This window comes from Candoia aspera, chromosome 2 (assembly GCF_035149785.1).
Source record: "Candoia aspera isolate rCanAsp1 chromosome 2, rCanAsp1.hap2, whole genome shotgun sequence".
Lineage (NCBI taxonomy): Eukaryota > Metazoa > Chordata > Lepidosauria > Squamata > Boidae > Candoia > Candoia aspera.
Window position 1 is genome coordinate 31,521,118 of NC_086154.1, and position 27,764 is coordinate 31,548,881.

Below are 27,764 nucleotides of genomic sequence, written 5' to 3' on the forward strand. Positions count from 1 at the left end.
CCTTGCAATTCAGAAACAGAAGCCGACTCGGAACAAACGGAGCCCAAGCCCCTGGCGCGTAAGCAGACTCTGCGCCGCTCCGGTTCAGCGCCGAAACAGCCGCCGTCGGTCTCCCACCCAGCGGGCGGTGACGTCATCCACGACAGCCCCGCCCACTCCCGTCTCCACCCGCCTCTACGAGCGCGCCCCCGTGCCGGCGGGAACAGGAGAGGCTGGAGTCAGTGTGCTTGCGAGGGGAGTCGGGAGCGCGCACGGCGACGGCTTAGGCGCCATGTTGGAAGGTTGCTGAGCCCGGCCACCGGGGTTCCACTGTTACTTTCCTTCTCTCTCTGTCTCCCCCTTTCTCTCTCTCCCTCTCTCTTTCTCCTTCCCCCTCTCTCTCTCCCCGGTGGTGTGGCCGCGCCTGAACTCCCTTCGCTGCGCGGCTGCCTGTTTCCTGTGAGAGCCCGGGAGGCAGGAGGAGGAAGAGGAGGCAGCGGCGGATCATGGATATCGAGAGGCTACAGGAGGCACTGAAAGGTGGCGGCTGTGGGTGAATTGGGGAGAGGTGGGGGGGTTACCCCGAGGTCACGGGGAAGGGGGAGAGACGAGCCCCCGACCTTGGGAGGCGGAAGAGGAGGCCTGGCCCTAACCTGGCTTGGAAAGGAAATGCATTTTCTTGGAGAGGGGGAGAGAAGCGGTTCGAGGGATCCAACTCCGGTTCCAGTCTGCGTCTGGGCTGCTCTCCTTTCTGGAGCCCTACTTCGTGCTTCCCAAAATGTGTGGTGAGGATGGCAGCACGGGGGCCATCGCCACCTCAACTATTTCTCTTCTGATTCTCCTGCTCTTCCCTTAAAAGGTCCTTTGAAGTTCCTTCTCCAAGATTACTTGTACTTTCCCCGTGTTTGATATTCTGGGTTTCCTTCTAAATCCCATTCCCTTCTGTCCCACTTCTGCTACTTATTTCCTTCCCTACCCTGATCCCCCCCCCGAAATTACCAGAGAGCATGGGCTATCTTTCACCTTGGTGTCAATCTGAGGCAAGTATCTAAAAATTAACTTCCAAATTCATTTTGGGTGTCTTCTGAAGTTTGTAAGGATCTTAAATGATGTGTGCCTGTGAAAATGAGTTGCTATTTAGACTATGGGGTGGGAGGTGGAGGTGGGACAATATTTAATTTACAAGGTATGCTTTTACATCTCCCCACCCTTCTGTTTCTCCTTTCCTTTCTACAGACTTTGAAAAGAGGGGGAAGAAGGAAGTCTGTCCAATATTGGATCAGTTTCTTTGTCATGTCGCCAAGACTGGAGAGACAATGTAAGTGATTTTAATTATACTGATAGTCTTGTCTGTGTTCTTGAATAAATCAGAAAGTTACTCTAAATTAAGAACCAAGTAATTAAGTGTTTCTTACATTTTACTGTTCAGATAACTTTGTTTCAGATTTAAAAGTTGCTGTACTTAATAGTTTGTTTATGAAAGTTGCTGTACGTAATAGTATGGATCTTTCAAAAGTTGCTTTCATTTTTAATCTGATTTAAAACAGTAAATGTGATGCTTTTTCCCTGTGTTTCAGATAATTTTGGTCCCATTTAAGTAGCATTTTTTTAAAAAAAGCTTTACATGGCAATCAGTTTTCAGAGTTGAGAGTTAACTCAAAGTTCAGATGTTGAGTCAGGTTATTGCTATATTTTGTAGTTGCTTGTGTGAAAATGTACACTGATGTGATATTGGACAAAGATTGGATTTTGATTCACTAGCTAGTAGAAAATGCTAGTTTTCTTACATAACAGTAATTGTACAGTTCTGTAGCAGAGAAGTTTTATGGAAATTCTGGTTTGATAGCTTTATATAAATATGTGTACAACTGAAGTCCAAAGTTTGAGTTGATGGCCTCTTAATTATCAGCAATGAGGAAAGCCCGTTTTGACCTTCCAGCCCTCACCGAATCACACATTTTTAATGTTCCTTTATTATGATATCCCACACTCTGGCAGTGGCTGATTTTTTTAATGGATTCCATTGAATCTTCCAAAGAGTTTATAATTTACTATGCCATGATTTACATCTTTTTAACTTGGTGCCATGCTTGCCACATCAGTTTCAAGAACTTGTGAGTAAAACTTTGGGTGTCTCCCATTTTATAGTATATGGGTAATGAAGAATGATAGAGAACTGAAAAAAAAAATAGCTTCAGTTTGGCTTCATTGGCTGTAGTCTGGGGTGAGGACAGGAGCTAGTCTGGCTCTTGAAACCACCTGTTTTTATGGGGAAAAAAATGAAATTCTGTTGCTCATACAATTTGTGTCTGACATTAGAGAACATGCGTATATGTGCTTTGATTATTTGAAAGTGAGATGCAGTGGGGAATGGGTAGTTTATTTCAGTGTCTCATAGTAAGATTTAATGGGAAATGGAGAGTGATGTGCCAACTACTTCATGGAAAATACGGGTATAGATTTGAACTGACGAGATAAGAGATGACACAAATAGGAACATAGTGCATATAAGAGCAGAAGAATAAGATGACATAGCTATGACAGATTTTGAAGATGAAGTTATGAAGTATATGCTAGATCCAGGAACAAACAGAAAGCAAGTGTATGGGTTTGTTGAACAGTTCAGAAAAAATAAGAAAGATGTGATTCTGTGGGTACATCTAAATCTAAATACTAAAGGTTTAGTATCTGGACTGTTAGTGGATTTCCAGGGTTTACAGTAGTGTATTAATGTAATAATGTTGTGCCCGATGAATCTGGGACCTTTAGCTTTCAAAATTTGTTATAAAGTGAGCAATAGTACTTTTCTAAGAATTGAACTACAATTATTAAACATAGCTGGATTTTACTTGTCTTAATTCTTTGAAATAATCTCTAGTACTTCTCTGACTTTCCTACTGATTCATTATTTACTAGGGAGTGGAAAGATTTCCTGTGTGTATAAATAGTGCTTATATTCTTGTTCCTAACTTGCCATAGTGTCAGGGCCAGCCTCGCTTCGCAATAAGACACAGACTCACTTAATGGGAATTAAGGATTTCTGGTTTATTGGAATGATAGCTGACAGAACGAAAAACGGGAACGGGGTAGGTAGTGTGGGGATGCCCCTTTTATACCTTCCTGTATTGCCCCGGGCTTCCCCACCCCTCCGTGCCCCGATCCCACTTGATGGGGCCCTTGATGGCTGCGTGGGCGTTTTCCCTGGTGTCCTCTTTGTCTCCCTGCTGCGGTTACGTTTTCCAGGGCACCAGGTGCTCCTTATCTTCACTCCTCTGACGTCTCTCTTTTCAGTTGTTGATGGGATTAGGGGTGTGGGTGTCTTAGGGTGCTTGTGTTAATCCCTGTTTTGATATCTTCTTCCCCTTTTCCCTAAATGCTCATGATCCACGTTGTGAGGCTCTTTGTGCCTTGCAACGAGGTCATGACATGCTGCCCCCCCAAAGATGTTCTATGGTGCTGGTTTCTCCGGGTATGCCTCATGGAACTGTCTTGTTAGTTGTCTAGCCATGACGTGTCGTGCCTGGACCCACTCTGGGTGTGAGAAATGTTTCCATCTCACGAGGTATTGCAGTGTTCCTCTTTGCTTTCTTGAGTCCAGTATTTCTTTTACCTCAAAATGTTGTTGGTTGTCTATCATTATGGGTGGGGGTGGAGGTTCTTCCGTATGCCATTTGGATGTGCTCGTTGGTTTCAGTAGTGCACAATGAAACACTGGGTGGACCCGTCTCAAGTTGTAAGGCAGTTCCAGTTTGAAAGTAACTGGGTTGATTACCTGTATGATCTTAAAAGGTCCAATGAATTTCGGTGCCAATTTCTTCGAGGGTTGCGAGGTCTTGATGAACTTAGTGGAGAGGTAGACCCTATCTCCCACTTTGTAGTTCGGTGCCTCCGCCCTGTGGTTGTCCGCATATTTTTTGTACGTTGTTTGTGCGTCTGCTAGGGCCGTTTGGATGATTGGCCAGGTTGTTGCCAGCTGTGCCGCCCAATCGTCTGGTGAGCAGGGCGGGGTTTCAGGTTGCGGCAATTCTGGTATCGGTACAAAGTCCCTTCCATAGACCACCTTAAAAGGGGTGTGGCCAGTGCTCTGGTGTACCGCGTTATTATAGGCCACCTCTGCGAAAGGTAGTAGGTCTACCCAGTTGTCCTGTTGATAATTTATGAATGCCCTCAGGAACTGTTCCAGTGTTGAGTTTAGGATCTCTGTTGATCCGTCCGTGTTTGGATGCCACGCAGTGGACAATGCTTGCTTGGTTCCGATTAGTTTTAAAAATTCCCGCCAAAACTTTGACGTGAATTGTGTGCCTCTGTCGGTCACCAACCTGTAGGGGGCGCCGTGGATCCTGTATATGTGTGTTAGGAATAAACGTGCCAGTTGTTGTGCGGAGGGGATAGTCGCGCACGGGATGAAGTGTGCTTGTTTCGAGAAATAGTCTTTTACCACCCATATCACAGTTTTTCTTTGGCTGGGTGGGAGGTCCACAATGAAATCCATGGAAATTTCTTCCCATGGCCGGGAGGGGCTGGCTACCGCCTGTAGCAGCCCGTGGGGTTTCCCTCCTTTACGCTTGGTGGTGGCACATATGGGGCAGTTGGCTACGTAGTCTTTTACGTCCTTTCTTAGGTTTGGCCACCAAAATTGCCTCCTCGTTAGGTGGAGGGTTTTTACAAACCCAAAATGCCCTGCAGATTTGTCATCGTGCGCTCTGTGTAGGATTTCCCCCCGCAGTGATTCGGGCACGTACAAGGCTTTCTCTTTCCAGGCGATGTTGTCTTTGAAAGATACATGTTGTTGGTTATTCTGCAACCATGTATCTTGCTGTAGTGCTTGCGTGAGTCTTTGTTGCCAGTTCGGTGAAATTGAGCGTCGGCTCCGATCGCTCCCCGCCGTTCGTGCTGGCGTGCGCTGATTCCTTGCTTGGCTCCGCGTGACAGCTGGGCAGCCGAGCTGTTTCTCGGTCCATACTGTTCCTACGATGTCGGAGGCTTGCGTGTCGTCCTGTGGCCGTCGGGAAAGGGCGTCTGCCAAGAAGTTTTTCTTGCCCGGTATGAATTTCAGCGTGAAATTGAACCGGCTGAAAAACTGCGCCCATCGCACCTGCTTCGGGCTGAGTCGTTTTGGTGTGCTGAGTGCCTCCAGGTTCTTGTGGTCCGTCCAGACCTCGAAGGGGCAGGAGGCCCCCTCCAGCAGGTGTCGCCACGTTTCCAGGGCTGTCTTCACTGCAAACGCCTCCTTTTCCCATACGTGCCATCTCCGCTCCGTTTCGGAGAATTTGCGGGAAAGGTAGGCGCAGGGCTTTAGGTGGTTGTCGGAGTCCTTTTGGAGCAGGATGGCTCCGATGGAATAGTCGGAGGCATCTGCCTGCACCACAAACGGCTTGGTGGGGTCGGGGTGTTGTAACACTGGCTCAGCTGTGAAGAGGGTTTTCAGTCTCTCGAAAGCCGTTTGACAGTCAGCTGTCCAATTCAGTAGCGCCCCCGGGTTCCTCGATTTGCGCGTGTCCCCCAAGCCCTTAGTCTTTAGCAGGTTAGTTAGGGGCAAAATAGTCTCTGCCAGCCTGGGCGTGAACCCCCTGTAGAAATTAGTGAATCCCAGGAGGCTTTGCAACTGTCTCCTCGTGCGTGGGCGTTCCCACGCCAGGATGGCTTGGACCTTGCTGGGGTCCATTTCTATCCCTTTAGCAGAAATCCTATACCCTAGGTAGTCAATTTGTTTTTTGTGAAACTCGCACTTGGAGAGCTTTACAAACAGCTCTGCCTTGCGAAGTTTCTTGAGCACGTCCTTTACCAAGCGTTCGTGCTCACGTTCTGTTTCTGTGTAGATCAATACATCATCCAGGTAAACCAAAACCCCCTTAAAAAGGTGGTCACGCAGGACCTCATTAATTAACTGCATGAATACCCCCGGTGCTCCTGCCAATCCGAATGGGAGTACTTTATATTGAAACGCCCCCAATGGGCAATTAAAAGCAGTCTTCCACTCATCCCCCTCCCGTATCCGTATACGGTAGTAGGCTTCCCTTATGTCCAGTTTGGAGAATACCTTACCCTTTGCCAAGTGGGACAAAATGTCCTTTATTAAGGGTAAGGGGTATCTATTTGAAATGCTTGCTGCGTTTAATCCGCGGTAGTCTGTACAGAGCCGCAATGACCCGTCCTTTTTCTCGCGAAAGAGGACTGGCGCTCCCACTGGAGAGTTTGCTGGCTCGATAAAACCTCTCGCCAGATTTTTGTCTATGAAGTCCCTTAATGCAGCTAGCTCTCGCTGGGTCATAGCATATATTTTAGGTTTGGGTAGGGGTACCCCCGGGACCAGTTCAATGGTGCAGTCCGTCTTTCTGTGGGGGGGGAGTTTGTCCGCCTCTTTCTCGCCGAAAACGTCGGCGAAATCCCCGTATTTGGTTGGCAGTCCCTCTGGCAGTGCTGTCTCTCTGTGTTCTACAGTCGTCGTCGCCCCCCCCATGGCTGCTCGGGGAACCCTGTTCCCTGACGGTGCTTGGTAGCACCCGTCAGCAAACTTAATCTCTCTGGTTCTCCAGTTGATGACTGGGTTTTGCTGCACGAGCCATGGGATCCCCAGTATGAGTCGGGGTTGCCCCACCGGTGCCACGATGAAAGCCAATTTTTCCTCGTGGCTGCCGAGCCGTAGCGCGGTTTTTCCGGTGTATTGGGTGACCGGGCCCCCTCCCGCTGCAGATCCATCTAGCTGCGAGAACACCAAGTGGTGCTGAAGTGGATAGCAGCGGAGGTCGAGTGCGGCTGCCAGGTCAGGGTGCATGAGGCTTTTGGAGCAACCCGAATCAATGAGTGCCCAGACCTTTTTGGTTTTATTTCGATGGGTGAGGGTGACCCGGACGTAGAGGGTGGGGCATTCTTCACTCACCCCTTTGTCGAAGCGCCTGTCAGTGTCCTCCACCTGTCCTTCGGCGCCCTTTAGGCCAGGTGGTTGTCGTTTCCCGACGCCTCATCGGGGTTGCTTTCCTCCTCCTCTGAACTGTAGGGGCCGTGTCTGCGTCGGTACTCCCCCTTTGCTGCTGGTCGCTTTCTTGGCGCTGGGGTTGGCGCTGTTTGTGCCCTTCTTGGGTTCTCTCTGGGCGTCGTTTTGGGGCATGCGGCTGCTTTGTGATCTTCCCTGCCGCACGTGAAACATTGCCCTTTAGCGAAGCGTCTGTCCCGTTCCTCCTTCCAGGGTTGGGGTCTCGCCCTCACCTGCCTTGCGCTGGTGCGTGGGGGTCCCGCTGTCTCCATCTGTTGCGTTTCCCTCCTTGCGTGGAGGAACGTGTCGTGGGCGTTCTCCGCTTCCGCTGCCAGCCGGATCCACCCCGTGAGGGAGCTGGGGTTGTCGCGGCCAAGTGCCCACCGGAGGACGTTTAGGTTGAGTCCATGTTTGAACTTCTCAATCATTGTCGATTGAGACCAAGTGTCCACTTTTCCGGCTAGGGCTTGGAACTCCATGGCATACTCAGCCACGGAGCGCGGGCTTTGTCTAAGTGTCTCTAGCGCCCTTTTTGCCTTTTCTTGCTCCAGGGGGTCCCTGAAGTGCCCTTCTAGTGCCTGCAGGAATTCGGTGCTGTCCTGCAGCGCCCGGGCGCCTGATTGGCACAATTGGACATACCAATCGGCGGCCCGCCCTTTTAATTTTATGGCCAGGGCATTGATTTTGCCCCGCTCAGTTCTGAAGCAGGGACCCCATTCTTCGAGGTAGTACCTCGCGTTAGTCAAAAAGAAGGAAAGTTTCGAGGGGTCCCCATCGAACTTTATGCCAAAGTCTTTGGCGGGTGTCCTGGTCTGGCTCCTGGCCCCCTCTGCGTCGTGCCTCGGGCTCTGCAGGAGCTGCTGCGGGTCGGGGTGTCTCCGGTTCTCTTGCGGCATTGGTGCCTCTCTCTGGGTCTCCTCGCAAGGTACTCGTCCCGTCGCTCGGGGGGGAGGGCGGGGGGTTCTCCCTCGGTCGGGCTCCTGGATCCAGGCTCCGCCGTCGCCGTCGCCGCCCGCTTGGTCGTCCCTCCGCCTCTCAGCCTGGCGCATCTCCCGTCGTGGGGTGGGCTCCTGGGGCCGGACGCCGCCGCCGCCGAGGTTGTCCCGCCGTCTCACGTCCGGGCGCGCCTCCGCTCGTTGGGTGGCCTCCTGGGGTCGGGTCCCGCCGTGGTCGCCGCCGTCCGCTGGGTCTCCACCCCGTCTCGCCTCCCGGTGCGCCTCAGGTCGTCGGTTGGGCTCCTTGGGTCGGGTTCCGCCGTCGCCGCCGTCCCACTCGCCCTGCCGCCTTTCGACCGGGGTTGCCTCTGCGCCTCCTCCGTCGCGGGGTCCCTGTGCCCCCGTCAGCTGTTGGAGCATCTGCCGCACCGCCTGCATCCCTTCCTCCAACGCGCCGAGCCTCTCCGCCATCCCTGGCGTCCCGCCGGGGTTTTCGCCGCTCCGCTCGCCCTCGCCGTTGGCCGTGGTAGAGGACGGGTCGTCCCTCGATCCCGCCGCGGTGCCAGGCGCGCCCTTGCCTTCGAGCGCCCAGGGTGGCGGTTCGTCTCGCCATACCTCCGGGGTTGCCTGTAGGCTTGGAGAGGGTCCCCTCGTCTCGCCCCCGGTGCCTCGCGGGCTCCGGGGCGCCGGGGTGGGTCCCTCCCCCGCTGCTTCCCCCCAGCTGGGTCCCATACTTACCGGGGCGTTGCATCGCCCGGACCTCAGCTGCCTCCCGCCCTGCGGGAGCGGGGCTTCGTTGCCGGGCGCCGAAGGGTTGCGCCTCCTCGGTTCCTGGTTCTCCATGCCTGGCTGGGTCCCTCACAAGCGTGTTGGATAGGTACCAGGTGGAAAAAAATTTTTTGCGGTTCCCGTTTTTATGTCAGGGCCAGCCTCGCTTCGCAATAAGACACAGACTCACTTAATGGGAATTAAGGATTTCTGGTTTATTGGAATGATAGCTGACAGAACGAAAAACGGGAACGGGGTAGGTAGTGTGGGGATGCCCCTTTTATACCTTCCTGTATTGCCCCGGGCTTCCCCACCCCTCCGTGCCCCGATCCCACTTGATGGGGCCCTTGATGGCTGCGTGGGCGTTTTCCCTGGTGTCCTCTTTGTCTCCCTGCTGCGGTTACGTTTTCCAGGGCACCAGGTGCTCCTTATCTTCACTCCTCTGACGTCTCTCTTTTCAGTTGTTGATGGGATTAGGGGTGTGGGTGTCTTAGGGTGCTTGTGTTAATCCCTGTTTTGATATCTTCTTCCCCTTTTCCCTAAATGCTCATGATCCACGTTGTGAGGCTCTTTGTGCCTTGCAACGAGGTCATGACACATAGTGAAGGGGAGTAATGCTAATATAATTGTTTTAGCAAGGATTTCTGTTTATTTCAGTGAACGTTGTTCTTCCATAGTATCTCTCTATCTTACAAGGACAATAAATATTCTTTGCTTTGTGATGCTATTATTTTTTTAAAAAAAACTTCTGACATGTTACTGTTCTTTCAATCAAAATGTTCCACTTGCTAATAAAAAAATTGCTTGATTTTTCCTATACTAAATCTAAACTGTAGTATGTAGTTGGCATATAACTACGGTTTACTGTCTGTGTCAGCCTAAATGTGAAGTTTTTTGTTCTTGTCAACCTTGCAAGGTGGAATGTGAAAATGTAGGGCCCATGGTCAAGTTAATCCAATATCTGAAATAGTTTTTGTTGATATGATATATTGTAATAAATTCTATATTGCTGTTCTGTAACTTGATTGCTTAGATTATATGTGTCTTAATGAGAAATATTCTTTGGTTTGTTTTTCTTAGGCCTTATACTGATACCCAGCTATTTTGGCTTTTGAAAATGCGTATCTAGTAACTTACTATTTTTTTTATGTAACTATAGACTTTATTTTAAATAAAATTTTAGGAATTTATTTTCAGAATTACTGCAAATATCTAAACAAACAAGTATTAAAAATAAGCAACATTTTTATAAAAAATGTTTATATGTGTGTATGTGAGTGTGTTTTATGAGAATGAAGTCTCTCCAAATGTTAATCTTGTATTTGAAAAAGTACATAGGAATATACTGGACAAGGGAAAATATTTTGAGTGCTTTGAGTGCTTAGGAGGTATATATTAATAAATAATATATTTTAGCAATAAAAAGTGATATTTGATAATTGTTAGGAAGATAGATTATAGAAATTAGCAATGATTCTTTGTTACAGTAAGTTGAACTAACTGTTCCGAGGTGGCTTTCTGCCCTTAATCTTTTCTTAGAATGATTTTTAAAATATGTGTTCAGTTTTTAAAAAAAAATAGTGTGCATTCTCTTTGTATATAGTTCTGATAGCCTGCACTATTAAGTCTGGACTTCTAAAATTACTTGGAGACAGCTACTGAAAGTAGAAAAGAACTGCTTATAGTTGTATTTTTATTTTGTCTGACTGAGGTATTCCTTGATTTTAAGGCATGGTTTCTTTGTGCGTTTGTATTTTAGATTACAGAATTCAATAAATATGCTTTAGCTAAGGCAGTGTCCTATGTTTTGCAAGTATAGCCAAGCCACATAAGGGTTCTTCAGTTGCACAATTACAAGTATTTTTACTATTTTCAGAAAGTATAATGTGTAGATTATAAGTGATTTTTGTACAGTTTCAGTGTCTGTGGCATGTAAGTGATCTTGTATTGTGCAGTAGTGGAAAGGAATTGTCCGTTGAGTCTTTGGAGGTAGGTTTTAGAATTCCTAATTCTTTTGGTTTCTGTGGCTACAGTTATGAGAGAACATTTGTGAATCCTCTAGAACTATCTAGAGGATTATAGTTATATTATATAGTTATATAATATATCAAAGGATTATATTTATACATAAGACAGTTATGGTGTTATATCTTTATTGGGCACATTGAGTCAACATTCACTGTCTTGTTAAGAAAAATATGTGAATCTCTAGGATAATCAGCTTCGTTAAGGGGGTAAATTGACTCAGAAGTTCCAGTCAATGAGATTATAATAATTGAGACCTTTGCCTTAAAAATATAATAATAACCACACATGTAGATTGCCACCATTGGAATCTGTTCTTCAAGATACAAGTTTGGGGAAGAGAATAATTCCCTAATCAGAAGAGATCTCTGGGGACATCTGATAAAGGTTATTGATGCTCATGAGCCTGGAAAGGGCTACAAAACCATTGCCAAAGAAATTGGCCTCAGTCTGCAGTTGGGCAAATAATGTAGTAATGAAAATCCAATACCATTCTTACTCTTCCCATGAGTGATTATCCAGCAAAAATCGCCCCAAGATTAAGGCATATAATAATCTGAGAAGTTGCAAAGGATATAGAAACCACTATTGGAGTGATCATGAATTCCATATAATAAAAACACCAAACGAGCTGTTTCAGAATGTGGAAGATTACTTGAAATTATACTATCAAGCAGAACAATTAGGGCATGTTATTCCATTTGTCTGGAAAGCTCAGTGAAGCAATGGACTCAAATTGAAAATATTCAGTATTCAGATAAACACCTAAGCGCTGTCTTCTTCCTACCAAAAGATATTTGTAAAATGAATACATTTGCAAATTTACACAAGTCATGATCCAGTTATGTAGGAAAAAATACTCAGCACTTATAATGGGTATTTCTCTGCTAACTCCTCAGGTGATATACCCAAGTTTTTATAATCAAGGTAGGACCCATGAACCTATCGGAAGAGAAGGTTTATATACAATAAGATTTTTATAAAAATACATAACTTAGTAAGGAGGAAGTGGAGCAAAGATTGGGATATATAAAGTGCTGTGGCTAGTTTGGTCTCCAGTAAATTAATTTCAGTGAATTAATCAGGTGATAAACCTTTTGCTGTCCAATTTTGAGAAGCTGATTATCACATATTTTGTACAACCTAAAGGAACAATGTCAGAACATTACTCAGTTTTGTTGGAAATAAATATAACTCTAAAACAAGTTTGGAAGTCAGATTTAGCCAAGAGGTTGGATGATGCAGTACAGCAACCCTTGTGAAATCTGAGGAATTCTTATTTGCTTCAGTGGAAAAATTGTGTCTTAGGATTTTACATTATTGGCATTTAATATCTGTAAGAATCTTACATATATTATACAAATATTCTATGAGATACTGTAGGGATTGTAATAAAAAAGAAACATTTCATCTATGGTAGAAATATATTAAAGTTTTAAAATTTTGGAGAGAGGTCTATAATGAAATGATAGCAATAAACAAAGGATTGAATTCTCACCAGGTTTTAGCATATCATATATTTTAAGGAAGGAATAAAAGTTATGCAGCAAGCAACTTCTTGTCTGGCTATTTTTAGCAACAAAATTCATTATTGTCCATCAGTGGAAATATCTGGATGATCTCTTGTTCGAAAAATGGTTTGATAAGATTTGGTCAATAGCCCCACTTCAGAAGGTCTTGGTTTTGCTTCAAAAAAATAAAGAAATATATCATTATTTTACTGACAGTATATCTATTTTATAAGATATAAAATGCATATCCTTCAGGATGGATGGGAAAATTAAAGGGCTTGTTACAGGACTGTTTAATGTAGAGTTGGTTTAATGGTTTATTATGCAAAGACATGGCATAATAAACTGTTTTGTGTGGTGTTTGTTTAATCAGAATCTCTTATCAATAAACAAGATTTATAAGAAACTTAGATCACATTGTAAGTCATAGTACTTGCAGCGTTCACAAAATTTGTCTCATTGGTATATATAGTAAAGTGACAAAGTGTGCCTGGGTTGTGTACCATTTTATGCTGCTGCTGCGTGGATTGCATGTCACTTTACATAAAAACAAAATTTCTGAGAACTTCATGAAGTAGGAGTTAGGGATAAAGCTAAATTGCTACCTTTCTAAAAAACAGCTTTTTGTGTAGAGGGGCTCTGGGAAAGCACTAGTCTATAGAAAATTTCACATATAATCTAAAATAAAATAGGTGTCAAACTGCAATTTTATAGAACTAAATATTTGTGCAGGAACTTTTTGGCTCAAGATACATAATTATCTGTTAATTTGAACAGGCATGTGGAGTATGTTGTGGAATTTTTAGTTGATGAACCAGTAAGCATTCACGGTAGGTGCCTTAAAAACCTGGAATCTGTTTATTTGTTTCCAAGGTTAATCAGTTGGGAGATATGATTGCTTTTATTGTTTATCACCCTGAGAAACTCTACAGTAGGCTGCCTAATAATTTATGTTGAAAAGTTAATCTGATTTGTTTTCTAAATTGTTCTGTTTCATTCAGGTTTTCAGAGTTATTCATACAGACAATTATTGTCTTATGCAAAAGGTTTATGAATTTAGTATTTCAACAGTATTGCTAATGTACTGTAATGTACTAACAGAATGCATTGTTTTTAGGACAGTTCTGAACATATTCAGACAAGTTTCAGAAAGGAGATTTATTTATTTGATAATATATTATAATACTAAAATATCAATTCATAATAAATTCCAAGAGCTGTATTGGGAAAGGAATATTATTTGGAAAAAAGTATGTAAATTGCTTTCCTTTCTATTTTCTTAAAATGGTTAAAAGCAATTTCTTAGGATAAGCAGTGGGTTGTTGTTGTTTTAATAAACCATTGTTGGCTCTGTTTGTACATCATGCTCAACTAAAACAAAGAAAACGACATGATGGTATATTGGGTTTTTGAAGCCAGACATAATATGATATAATAGCTAGAGCAGAGCTGGCAGGTTTTGACCAGAAGAGGTCCAGGAGTCGCAAAATCACTTTTGCAACTCCTGGACCTCTTCTGGTCAAAATCAGTACTGTAGTTTCCTGTCATCTCGGATGAGATACATGAAAACTGTGGTAAATTCCTGAAGAAGGCTTAGCATAGTTTAAAAAATAAAGATCATTCCCCTCTCAAAAGTGGTTAAAAAATGTTTGCCCTGAAAAGTAGTTAAGGAAGCTATTAAGAAAGCTGCTGGTTTTGACCTTTAAAGCCCTGCATGGCATGGGCTCAGGTTATTTGAGGGACCACCTCTCTCTGATTATATCTACCCATCCCACCAGATCCAGCAGAGGCATGCTGTGGGTCCTGTCAACTAGGGAGTTTCATGTGGCGGGACCTAGCTGACAGGCCTTTTCTGGTGTGGCCCCTGCTTTATGGAACATCCTTCCCCCCAGAGTGAAGCTGGTCTCATCCCTTTTAGCTTTCTGGAGATCCTTCAAGACCTGGTTGTATCAGTAGGCCTAGGGACCCCAGGGGACTGGTGAAACATTGAGATGGCTTCTCAGTAATTAACACCTCCTCTTCACCTAATCTCTTTTTTATTCTGTTTTTAGTTCTGTGCTTCTTATAATTTTAAAGTGTTTAATATTAATACTAATTCGTATATTTTGTTTTCAACTTTGTTATATGCCACCCAGAGTCACTTGATTGTGAGATGGGTGGCTATGTAAATATGATGAATAAATGAATAAGTAAATAAAAGCCTTTGTCGAGACACCATTCTTTCATTTAATGGATTTTTTCTCCTGTCCCAATGTTTTGGGAGGTTTTTTGCATGTGCAAAGCTCTTACTAAAGTGAATGGGAAATGTGTCTTTTCAGTTAGATTTGTTTATGATAAATCCTCTGAAAGGGGCTGTTCTTTACCCACTTATCTTTATTAGCACATTAGGAGATTAAGATGGGGTCGTAAATTTGATTTCATCAATCATATTGCAATCCTGAGTTAATTCCACTTCTGACAATACTTCTGACATTAAATATTGACTATCTAGATTCACAAAAGCTGCACCCCCCAAAGGGTCAGACATGGTGCTTGCACAGGGGACCTTTCACCTGTTTTTTTTTTCATCTAGATAGGAAATTCTGATTAAACAGTTGCTTGCATGTTGAGGCATCAAGTAGTCTTCTGATTATGTGTAATACCATAGCATACAATTGCACGTGAGTGAAATTCCTATTTAATTTTCCTGAAAGTGGTAGTAGAGATAACCCAGAACTCTGTCAGAGTCAGGGATGTTGTTCTGTGGCTGATAACTGCATACTTTTTGCTTATTCATCATTAATAGTACTCATTGATAGTTGATCCATGAAACAATTAATGAATGACACATAACAAAAGTCTTCCATGGTGCTTATTGGGTTGTGTAAGGTTGATTTGTTAGTATGTGATATCCTTTCTAGCTTTTTAAAAGTTGCAAACTATTGCTACAGTGTCAAAAATGCAAACTGAGACAGAATTAATGTGACTTTTCAAAATCTTTTCAGGGACTCTAGTAGGGTAAACTATATTCATTTTAGGTTTCCTAGATGCAAGCTGTTCTGTGCTATCCACCGAACCATTATTTCCTTGGGTTAATTTTAAGCATACTACTTGGTAACAGTAAATAACTTCCTGTGAATGCAGTCTCATCTACTGAGAGGCAAGCCCTGTGAATTCAGTAAGACATTGTTCCTAGGAAAATGGGTATGTACAGTAGTATGCATTTTCTTTCCTGGCTAATCAGAATATGGACATAAAAGATAAAACTAAATGGTGTATTTATCCTGCAATCTTCCACTGAGGAAGTTAAAATATTAATGCAAATGATTTCATTTTTTCCAAGATTGTGATTATACAACTTTGTCTTATTCAAATTAGGCTGAAAAATACTGGTTGTATGAAAGTAGCACTTTCTGTGACACGTGAATATCTAATTGAGGGAAGTTTTCATTGTGACTTATAAGGGGAGGGAAAGGTAAATAAGGATTTTTTTTTAATTGTGCAATTAACATTGAGAAAGCAACAGACAACTTGGCAGAAGAGGCTACATCCACATCCTTTCTTGTTGCTTGTAGAAACTGGACACTGGTAGAGGTACTATGCTCATTCTAAGAATACTGAACTTTAAAATTCTGTATGCCTGATATGTGAGAACTTGAAGATACCTTTGAAAAATAAATATGCTATACAAGGAGTTTGTTCTCATATTAATAAAGCCCTCAGTTGCTGAAGAAACTAGTGTGCAGTATTCTGTTCATTCCTTGGAGAGGCTTGTTGCAGCATTGTTGTGGTGAAGCCATGGTAACAAAGAATAAAAACGTCAGCAGGCAGAATCAAGCTATGAGTGAAAATGGCCTACAGGAAAAATAGTTTTGCAGTCAAATTACTACAAGTGCTAGGATCTGTTGGAGTTCATACAGATGGTGACATCTACTAATACTTTTTTGTTAACTTTTCGTTCTGTGTGAATTTGCCACTGTGACTTTAACATGGACACACACATGTTGAGACCAATTGTTATTTTTGATGTCTGCCTTATATGCTTTCTACCAATTATTGGTGTTTTTTTCCTTGTAGTTTAGTTTTACGGTATAAGCTTTTTGAATATTAGGTACACAAACATGCACACATTCATAGAGTGCAGCATCATTTGTTGTGCTGCTGAATTTATCAGACACAGCATTATTTCAAATGTTTGCAGGTGAAATAGATGCAAAGGTTGCCAGTACATTAACCAAACATGAATGTCATATACCAAGAGATAGAACTAGACATTTCTTCACACTTTGGAGAGATAGAAAGCCATGTCTGTCTACTGGTTTTAAAGAGCCAGGCACTTTTTTATATTGGGATAGCAGAAATTACTTGGCCCAACTCTGTTTTCTTGCATTTCTTTCCAGGCCTGATTATCAAAGAGAAAAAACATGGATAAGGAAAATTGGAAGTGGAGAGGAAGAGGGAGTACTGATGGGCAGCCACTGTATTGTTTTGTTTTGTTTTTTGCTTACAAAAAGAGACATTATGCAAGAAGCAAAAATGTCCTGTTTAGTCTATTAAGTTTATAGAGCTTATAGCTGTTTAGGGCATGTGTGAGTGATGTATAGTCCTCTGGATGTGGCTGAACTGTAACTTCTAATTAGCCTCAGCCAACGTGGCCAGTCGTGAAGTATGTTGGAAATTGTAATTTAAAAACTTGTGTGGTGGACCCTCGGTACCTTGCTCACTATAGCTTTAAGGCCAGAAAGGAGAATGGCCAATTGCACTCTCAAAGGATAATAGACATCCTTCTTAACAAAGTTCACAGCTCTTAGTATGGGATAAAAGATCTTAAAACAGTTTGCACCTTCCAACAGTGCAATCTTTCTGCCTGATTATGTGTGGTAAATTTGCTTCTAAGAGACCAGGTCATAGGTTAATAGTAAGATTAGTTGAATGCTTCATTTGTTTTATGAAATAAATGTATGTAACGATTATAATGGGCTTCTTTCTTCCTGTTTCTTGGTAGTTCTTCAACATTCCTCTGAGATGAACAATCTTTAAAACGAATCTTGTTGATGAAACAACTAAACCAGTGCTCTCTTCAAACTTGCAAGGGGTTAGATTTTAATGACAGACTTACTTAAACCATACCCCACTGATTTCTGTTGACATGATTAAGTCTGGAAACTAAAATACTTCATTATGAAAGTCCAGAATATATGCTTTTTAATATTGTTTTGATTATCACTTCTAAATGGGCAAAAATCAGTTACATTGAAGGCAAGTACAGTGGCTATATCAATTTAAATTGCCAATATTTACACAATTGGTTATTAGCATTAAAGTAAGCTAAGTTCTTAATCAAATGTTACATTTGGGGCTACGTGATCACTAAACCTATTTTTAAAACATTTTTTTACAAATTTTAAAAAGTGTTTTTAAAATAAGGTTTCTGGGTAATATTTTAGCATCTCTACAGGAGAGTGCTTCCAAATGAAAACAAAATGAAAGAGCAAAGATAAACTGTCCCCCATTTGTTGCCTTTAAAATAGCTAACTCTTCTAATTAGTACTTGCAAGACAAACACTCTGAACAATGATCTTGTTGACTTACATTCTGCATGATCTGAATTTAGCCAGGACAAACCCATTCTTGTTTTTAATTTTAACAATTCCCAGTTTAGCTGCCTTTTTTTCTTAGCTCTTTAGCATATTTATGGCCCTGTACTTGGCTGTAGATCACAGATCCCAGTGAGCTGTGCAAAAGTCTCCTGAGGCAGATTTTAGAAAACCCGTTTGGCTCAGATTTTATTTATATTTATTTTTAATTAAACTGAATGCATCAGGCATTCATGTGGAATTTGCCATTGGTTAAATAATACAGTGCAGAATTGCAGTGCAGTCTGGCTTCTGTATTTGTAGTTCTAAGATGTATAACATATTCTCTTTCATTTTTATCTGGTTCCACATTACAAAAATAATTAGCCTTATGTTCAGATTGACGGCTTGTAGTTGAAGCATCTTTGTTCCGTAGTTTGTTTAAGCCTAGAGTGCATATCTTATTTACCTGCTTAGTCCTCTTGTTTAAGCAGTGCTTTAATTTGATTTGTAACTCTTGAGTTTGTAGACTTTTCTTTATAGTTTGGGGTCTTCTTGCTTTTTTCGTTAATATTTTAGAATTCGTATACAGGTGATGTGCTGGATTTCAGTAATGCTGCTGGTTCTCAGGGAGGAGTGAGCACGTTCCAAGGAAGGGAGCGCAATAAGAGAAAAACAGTCCTGGGTTGGAACGTGGGAAGACTAAGAGGTTCAGACTAGCCCTGCCCTAGAGCCTTCCCAGGTTATTTCCCCTTAGGTTAGGTAGAGTAACTTTAGTCTGGCAAAATTCTGTCTATAGGGTGTGAAAAAATAAAGAACTGAAGTTTGACTGGATTGATTCTCTGAAGTTCTTGGGCTGGGCCTGACAGGTAGTCCTTGACTTACAGCAATTGGGACTGGAAATTCTGTTGCTAAGCAACATGGTCATAAAGTGCAACTGCATCACTTAGTGATGGCAATCCCTGATGTCCCAGTTGCTGACATTAACCGAATCCCATGGTCGTTAGGTGAGGCGACTTCCTGCTGGCTTCCCACAACCAAAGTCAGCATGGAAGCCGGCAGGAAGTTTTAAGTCCCAGGCCGGCAGGCAGGTAAAGAATGAAGGGTTGTGTGTGGGGAGGGTGCAAGGAGGATGCAAGGAGATGTGTGAGAGGTGCGGGTCAGGAAGGGTATGAGGGGGTACACAAGAGGCATGGGTCAGGGAGGGTGTGGGAGGTGCGTGAGGCTAGGGGTGTGCAAGAAGCGTGGCGTGGGATGGTGAGGGTGCGCAGAGATGTACAAGTGGTTGGCGTGGCGTGAGCGCAGAGGGGCTGGGGAGGATGCACGGATGGGGGAGACTTTCCCCAGCAACTTGCGACCTTCCCTGCTGGCTTCCTCATTCACTTTCTGGGGAAGCTGGCAGGGAAGGTTGCAAATGGCAATCGCATGATCACAAGGCGCTGCAACCAGTCATAAGTGCAAACCGGTTGCCAAGCACCCAGATCATAATCATATGACTGCAGGGATGCTGGGACAGCTGGAACTCCAAGGACCAGTCATAACCACCATTCGTTCAGTGCTGTCATAACTTTGAATGGTCGCTGAACAAATGGTCATAGGTTGAGGACTATCTGCATTGGCTGTACAACATAATGTTTTGCATTTACTCACTGTTTTTTTCTTGCTGGCCTGCAGAATTGAAACTGTTAAACATGCTTTATTGTTCAATATAAATATGGTTAACATTTGGTTTTTATTACGTTAAGTAAGCATTGTATATTTCTTTTTTAGGATTCAGTGGTCGCAGTTCAAAAGCTATTTTATTTTCAAATTGGAGAAAGTGATGGATGACTTCAGAACTTCTGCTCCTGAGCCAAGAGGCCCTCCTAATCCCAATGTGGAATATATTCCCTTTGAGGAGATGAAAGAACGAATTCTGAAAATAGTTACTGGCTTTAATGGGTATGCAATCTTATATCAATAACTTGGTTATTTAGACCACTTGATTTATCATCAAATTCAGGATTCTGTTCTGATCTTCATATTGTATTGATTTTCTGCCATATCTGCAACATGGATAATGGGTATAAATAAATGTTTGTTGGCAAAGTTCTAACTCTTATGACAAACATTTTGAATTGTACTTTTCTATGAAAATCACTTGCTTATCTTCTCTTAGCTCAGATTATGCAAGAAGCTGTTGTACTCTAATGAACATGAAATTCTAATGGACATGAATGCAGAATATCTATTTGAGCGTCTATCTATATCAAATATGGCATTCTATGTCGGACCCTAGAAGCTTTTAGTCATTCTTTAAAAACTTGGCTTTTTCTCCAAGCCAGGATTGGGGATGTGCCAGTTTGATGGTTTTGGTTGTGATTTTCTTTTTTTCCACAGTGAAATCCAAAATATTTCTGAAATTGCATTCTTAAGTTTTAACATAATTGTTTAAGATTTACATAGATAGGCCACGTTGAAGACATAATGTTTGTTCACCATTTCAGAAATCAGATGCTAGATCACAGATTGCACATCTGTTTTCCTTCGCTATTATTAAGTCACTTGTGGTACCTCTCTGAGCTGCTATTTAAATTAGACAGGATGTTTTGCACTATATGAAATCATACTTAAATTATGGATTCTAATCCTGTTTAGAATGACTGTTGGGATAATGAGTAGCTTAATTGTGGAGGTACAACAAGGGAAATATTGTAATGGATTTCCAAAGTGGGTTCCTGAGATAGAGCTGATAAGAATAAAGCTTTGATTCCCTTAGTTAGTTAGTTTATTTATTTCCTATCCCACCCTTATTATTTTTATTAATAACTCAAGGCAGCAAACATACCTGATACTCCTTCCTCCTCCTATCTTCCCCACAACAACAACCGTGTGAGGTGGGTTGGGCTGAGAGAGAGTGACTGGCCCAAGGTCACCCAGCTGGCTTTCACACCTCAGGCAGGACTAGAACTCTCAATCTCCTGGTTCCTAGCCCATTGCCTTAACCTCTAGACCAAACTGGCTCTCCCTAATTCCCTAATAATTTGTGGAATCAGAGTCTCTTCCAGCCCAACCTTATGTATCAGCTGTAATTCATTATTATATGTTCATTTGATCAGTATTGGTTAGTTTGCTTGCAGCAGTCAGATGTCTATTACAGTTAAAACAAGTTAATTTTAGTGCAGTATTGTCTAATTTTAGAAATCCTCATTTGTACAAAGGTTTTGAATTCTTGCATCATGCTTGGATTTTAAGCCCATGGATTAATTGAGTGCTGGAACTATTATTCACTATTACTAACTGAAGAATAGTTTTTAAAGAATAATAATAATCTCAAATTTAAAAACTCCACTTTTCTGCAATACAGTACAGATAGTCCTTGGGTTACGATGGCAATTGGGACCAGAATCGCTGTTGCTAAGTGACACAGTCATAAAGCACAATGTCATGTGACGTCCTCTCTTAGCAACAGCAATTCTGGCAGTCCCAGTTGCCGTTATTAAGTGGGGACTGCATGGGTCATTAAGTGAGGACTTCATGTGACCATGACTTCTGACTTCCTGCCGAATTCCCCATTGATTTTGCTTCTGTGAAGCCAGCAGGGAATGTCGGAAATTGCCATCACATGACCGTAGCTCACCGTGACGTAATCGTGAGCCGAGCACCTGGATCTCAATCACATGACTGCAGGGACACTGCAATAGTTGGAACTTCAAGGACCTATCATAAGTACCATTTGTTCAGCACCATTATAACTTTGGATGCTAAATGAATGGTTATAACCCAAGGATCACCTGTATTATGAAATTTAGAACATGTGAGGATAATCTGTATAGAAACTACATTGTTTTTGAAAAATCAGTATGTTGAGCTGAATCCAGTTTTCTCCTCCAGAGAGTGGATTCTGCCTGTAGTATTATTCAGTAGGGATAAAGTTTGCACTTAGGAACCACTGACACTTGGGAAGGATGTTTTAGCACTGCAACACTATATGCAAAAGATTTTGAAAATGTTGAAATGAGTAGATAGGAGATGCCTCTGCTGAACTGAACAAGGAGTATGAATAAGGAGGCTGATTAAAATGGAAAGTTATTTTTGTTTAATCAACATTTAAAATCACATAGATCTGACATTTCCAGTACGCAGCCTATCATGGTCCTTCAAACTAATCAAACTGCCTACTCTGTTCTGTTATTAGTATATTAATCATTCACCAAAAATAGCTATAACTGATGTCCTAATTTTTAAATAGATGAGGCTTAATTTCCATTTGAAAAAGAAGCACTTATTCTATATTAGTGTATGCAAGCATGTTTTTAATGAGTGAGTAAGTTTAAGTTGTATCACTTCCTTGTCCTGTAACGGAATACGGAACCTGCGGACTACCAGATATTGCTGATTTCACCTCTCAACACACACATCTGAATACCTGAAAGTCAGAGATTCTCCACTCCATCCATCCCTTAGTAATATTTTGAAGCATCCAGTAAATGAGAGCAATAATCAAGTGAACATTTTGGGACAGCTTAGCCATCATAGGGCACTCTGGAGGGAAGCACATGTTCTGTGATCCTGGAACACCACCTACTGTTTACTTAACATAATACAATTTTAAGGGGTAGTAAATGAGAAAGTGTTACATGTACAGTTATAGATAAAAAACGTACCAACTGATCAGGATTATTCATTCTCTCTCATTCAATATCCATTCAAAGTGAAAATTGGCTTGTTTGAATTTGTTTCAGTATCCCATTTACTATTCAGCGACTTTGTGAGCTGCTGACAGATCCTCGGCGGAATTACACAGGCACAGACAAATTTCTCAGAGGAGTAGAAAAGGTAATAGTGAATTGTCCTTGAACTAAAAGTGCAGTTTGTTAACCTTTTTAGAATTGTTACATAGTACCAATAGCAATTCTACTTCAATTGCATTTCAGTGTTGTCTTCAGTTGATGCTTAATGAGTCAATATTTGTATTTGTTGTATTTGATTTGCATTTATTTGCCTTTTTTGATGAAATGTATTTCATCAAAATTAAAAAAAATACTGATGCTAACTATTCCAGTGTATATAGTAGTAGGGAGGAGTGATGTGGCATGATCATTTCAAAATAGGAGGATTCTCAGAAATAGTTTGTGGAAGTGTAACCTGGAGAGGTGATAGCTGTTTAATGTTGTGCTACGTTAGATGCTTGTAATTCCCTGCCATTGCCTGAATTAACTCCCAGGTGTAGAGCTTTAAATAGGAAAAAAATACATCTGTTTTGGACTGTTTGTTTGATACAATGATAGAAATGAGGACCAGCATGATGTAGCATGCATTTGTTTGTTTGCTTGCTTGCTTGCTTTCTATAACCACCCATCTCAACAAGTGACTCTGGGCAGCTTACAATTGTAAAAATTATAAAACAGTTAAAATAATTAAAACGGTCAAAAGTACAAAATAAATATATATGGTCATCAAGTAAGCAATGCATGGCTGTTAATATAACCAAGAAGCGGGACCATTCACACACTCAGAGCCCCAGACCCAGGCACATAACCAGGTCTTCATGGCCTTATGAAGGCCAACAGGTTTGGGGACATCCTGATCTCTGAAGGGATAATTTTATTTATTTATTTATTTATTAAAGTTGTCCCCTGCCCATCTCTGATGGGCCCTCAATATTCCAGAGGGCAGGCGCTACAGCAGAGATGGCATGCCTTCTAGTCCCCGCCAACTGACATTTCTTGGCTGACAGGACCAGTAGCATGCCCAACGTACCAGACTGAATTGGACAGGTAGAAACAATTGGGAGAAGCCAGCCCCTTAGATAATCAGGTCCCAAGCCATGAAGGGCTTTAAAGGTGACCAACCAGCACTTTGAATTGCACCCAGAAGCACACTGGCAACCAATGCAGCTGACATAGTAGTGTTACATGTGTCGAATATCCGACACCATTTACTACCCGTGCAGCCACATTCTGTACCAGTTGAAGCTTCCGAATGCTCTTCAAGGGCAGCCCCATGTAGAGTGCATTGCAGTAATGCAGACAGGAGGTCACAAGGGCATGAGTGACTGTGAACAAAGCTTCTTGGTCCAGGAATGAGCACAACTGGCTCAGAACCCAAAGGTGTGCAGAGGCCCTCCTAGCCATGGCTGCCACCTGCTCTTCAAGCAGGAGCTATGAGTCTACGCTGGGCCTTGGAATGGATCCATCTAAGGCAGTGCTGCCCCATTCAGGACCAATGACGGAAAAACCTTGTCACCGGAAGGCCCACATACCCAGAGCCACTTACTCTTGCTTGGGTTGAGTTGAAGCCCATTGCACCCCATCCAGGCTCCTACAGCCTCCAGGCACTGGGACAGGACATCCACAGCATCACTCAGGCAGCCCAGAGTAGAGATATAAAGCTGGGTATCATCAGCATATTGATGATACCTCACCCCAAACCATCAGATCACCTCCCCCAGTGGCCTCATGTAGTTGTTAAATAGGAGAGGGGAGAGAACCAAGCCCAGAGGCACCCCACAAAGCAGGGGATGTGGGCTGGACCTCTCCCCCCATCAACACTGGCTGGAACTGACCCCAGAGGAAGGAGGAGAACAAGCGTAACACTGTGCTGCCCACCCCCAACTCCCGAAGCCGGTCCAGAAGGATACCATGATTGATGGTATTGAAGGCCACTGAGAGATCAAGAAGAGCGAGGATGAATAGACAAAGAGTTTGAGAAGCTGGTGAATCAGGTGCTAATGAGGATTCTCAGGTGCTAATGAGGAAAGAGTACAGGACCACAAGACGAATTTGGTTGATTGTGTTACTTGTAAAATTTGCTTCTACTTTTTCCGTAAGTCCTGATGTTTACTTTTTTTTCTTATCTTACAGAATGTTATGGTTGTCAGCTGTGTATATCCTTCTTCAGAGTAAGTATGACCTTTGTTACTGTTTATTTAAAAAGTGGGACTGCGTCATTTTTGAGACTGCAACATTTGCAGTGCATTTGGTATGCCCTGTGTTTGAAAGGGAGCAGCAATTACAATATTTTTTCATTGCTACCCAGTTTATAGATACGTAGAAAATTTCCTGCTGACAGGTTCTCTGGGATTTATTGTATCAGCTTTCTTTATTAGGAAAAAGAGTAGCAGCAAATCAGGCTTTTTTTTTTTAAGATGGTGGAGAGAGTGGATGAATGGTAATATGGGCTCACTTTTTGGTGATTGTTTTTGTACGTTAGATGTGCTTGGACTTATGGGAGAGAAGTTTTGCAGAGATAGCTAGTGTCGGAGCCTACCTGACATGCATTGGGCTGTTTTGGTGGAGGAGATTCAACCTCCGCAGTTCGCTTACAAACCAGCACGACTGTCATGTTCCCCGTTGCAAGGCATAAGTGCATCACAACGGGGAACATGCCCATCAGGAAAGAGGAAGGGATAACCATTATCCTTTAAACACACACATCATCCCTTAAGCACCCAAACTTCTAAAACAATCACCAGGACAATAGAAGCGCACCTCGGACAAGACATGGAAACCATTAACAGATCAGGGGAACTCCCACACATTACCCCGGGGGATGCACCTGCACCGGACGAAGGCAAAGAGACAAAGGAAACCATCAGAGATCACCTGAATCGCCCATCGTCAGACCCATACCAATTCAAATCACCCATCCGGACCCGGCTTGGGGAACAATGGGGGGTGGAGGAGGACAAGGTCCGCCACCAGGGCATAAACGGGGTACCCTGCTACCACACCTGCATTCCTGTCTTTTTCTCCGTATGCATTCTGCTTCAATAAACCCGGAAATCCTTAGACCCTCTAGGTGAGTCCGTGTCTTATTCGAAGTAAGGCTACCCTGACAGCGGCTGGGACTGTGGCTTGGGCTGTTGGCTGTGGAAGGAGAGAGCTGTGCCAGGCACCCGTCCTTGCTTCGTCTCCCATGGACTGTCATCAAGAGTGGGAGCTGTGTCAGGACTGCCTTGGGTGGATGCTGGTCTCTGACAGCTGGCACGCAGCTGCTTTGTTACAGAGGCATTACTGGTGCTTTGCTTGGAGGTGGTGGAGGTGCTGCATTTGGTGGCGGCGCTGGTTGTTCGGTTGCCAGCAGTGGAGGCGTTTGGCTAGAAAGGAGCTACTGCAGGCTGGACCAGGCTCTCGCAGGTAGACGCTGCAGCATTGGGTCACCGGACTGCAGTGACGGCCTGATGCTTCAGCGCGTGATGCCGATGAGTCACAATGGCACAGCACCCTGAGAAAGAGAGGTTTGATTCAGACTTAACATTTTGGATGACAGGAGGTGTCTGTATGTTTTTTGGCTGCTGTTTGGTAGGGGGCTAGGAGCAGCAGAGAGCTTTTTGCCTCAATGCTGTGGATCCCTCTGTGGAGGTTTGGGGGACATCTTGTCTTCCTTCCCATCTACAAAGGAAAAGGACAGCATGGTGACCATTTTGTGGTAGTCCTTGCTGCTGCTACAAGGCTTATCATCCAGGTGGTTTGAACTGAGGGGGAGTGCTGGATGTGAGATTACCTGTCCTTAGGTAAGGGTGGCTGCCCTTCCTCTGGGTGAAAGCTGGGTTGGGGGTAATGGGGGCAAGGTGGTGGTGTTTGGGTGGGTGGTGAGCTCACCCAACCTGCCAGTGAGAGAGGTTTGGTGGGATAGGCTGTGTGGATTGTTGGCTGCTGAAGGGAGAACGAGGTGGTTTGTTGGATTCCTTGTGGCACTGAGGACAAAGGCTGAAGCGACTGAGGCTTCATTCTTCCTCTTGGTATGGTGGTTAGAGTATGATGATGTGAGGATACTCTGTCTGGAGTGCTGGAGCATATGGGTCAGGGGAGTGGTGAGATCTCAGAGGGGGCTTGGGCCAGGTCAAAATATTGCAGTGGTAATAGGTATGGGGGGAGATGGGGAGGGCAGACCACTCACAGGGAATGTGCTCTCAGTGCTTAATTCCGATTTCACGCTCTTGCCCCCGATCTCTACTCCAATACTGGGTCAGCAGGCCCTTGGAGGCCTGGGCTTTTGGGTGTTGCCAATGAATGCAATAAGATCACTTCATCTGCGATTTGATCACAGAGGCTGAGGCTGACCTGGTATGTATTAGAAACCTGGCTGGGCCCAGAAAGGTGGGGTGCCCCTTTTGGAAATGTGTCCAGCCGGGTTTCAGGTGTGGCATCAACTGGCGACCTGGGGCAGGGGTGGGGGAGTGGCAGTTGTCATATGGGAGTCCCTTATGGCTTTCAGGGGTACTACTCCGCAAGTTACTGGATGTGAGACCCTGTTCATTAAGTTGGGCTCTAGGGATCAGTTGGGACTGTTGCTGTTGTGCCAGCCTCCCTGCCTGAGCTCCTTGACTCCATTTCCAGGTTGGCAGTGGAGTTCCCCAGTCTTATGATCCTGGGGGACTTCAGTCTGCCTTCCTTGGGAGTGGAATCTGAAGTGGCTCGGGAGTTCATGGCCACCATGACAGCCATGGATCTATCCCAGGTCATCCAGTGCCCAATGTGGGACAGTGGTCAAACGCCTGATCTGGTTTTCTTGTCAGAGCAGTGGCAATGTGTTCTGGAATTGGGGGAACTCTCTATGGCTCCCCTGTCGTGGCCAGATCATGCCTGATGACCATGGGATTTTCTGGTGCTACCCCCAACTGCAGGGAGGCAGGGTCCATTCGAGCGGTCTGCCCCCGGCAACTGATGGACCCTGAGGAGTTTCAAAGGGAGCTGGGGGTTATTCCTGGGTCTGCTGCATGGTCTGCTGCATGGTCTTCCTGAGGCCCTAGTTGTCACCTAGAATAGGAGGGTGACCAAGGCCTTGAATTGGATCGCACCTATGCAGCCTGTCTCCTTTTGTGGATCCTATCACTCTCTGTGGTTTATGAAGAGTAGAGGGAGATGAAGCAGATTAAGAGATGCCTAAAGTGCCACTGGTGGAGAACGAACAAACTCAACCGAACACGGGTGAGAGCCGCTATTAAGGTCTACCTTGTGGCTGTAAGGATGGCAAAGCATCAGTACTTCTCCGCCCTTATTGCGTCCATGGATAGCGACTGATGGCCCCCTTT

The 27,764-nt window shown here is 43.7% G+C and overlaps 1 protein-coding gene across 2 annotated transcripts in view; it reads left to right on the forward strand.

Annotated features, from left to right (window-relative positions):
* Positions 1-224: 224 nt before the first annotated feature.
* The window catches only part of PPP4R2 (protein phosphatase 4 regulatory subunit 2), a 35,211-nt gene continuing 7,671 nt past the window's right edge, over positions 225-27,764 (forward strand). Inside the window, exons 1-5 of one of the 2 annotated variants that reach the window (XM_063291594.1) lie at positions 225-519; positions 1,216-1,297; positions 19,517-19,687; positions 22,471-22,564; positions 24,592-24,629. In XM_063291594.1, coding sequence (XP_063147664.1) covers positions 486-519; positions 1,216-1,297; positions 19,517-19,687; positions 22,471-22,564; positions 24,592-24,629 — 419 coding nt within the window. In that variant the 5' untranslated portion in view covers positions 225-485. The remainder of the gene's footprint in view (positions 520-1,215; positions 1,298-19,516; positions 19,688-22,470; positions 22,565-24,591; positions 24,630-27,764) is intronic. The other variant, XM_063291595.1, reaches the window with a different exon arrangement.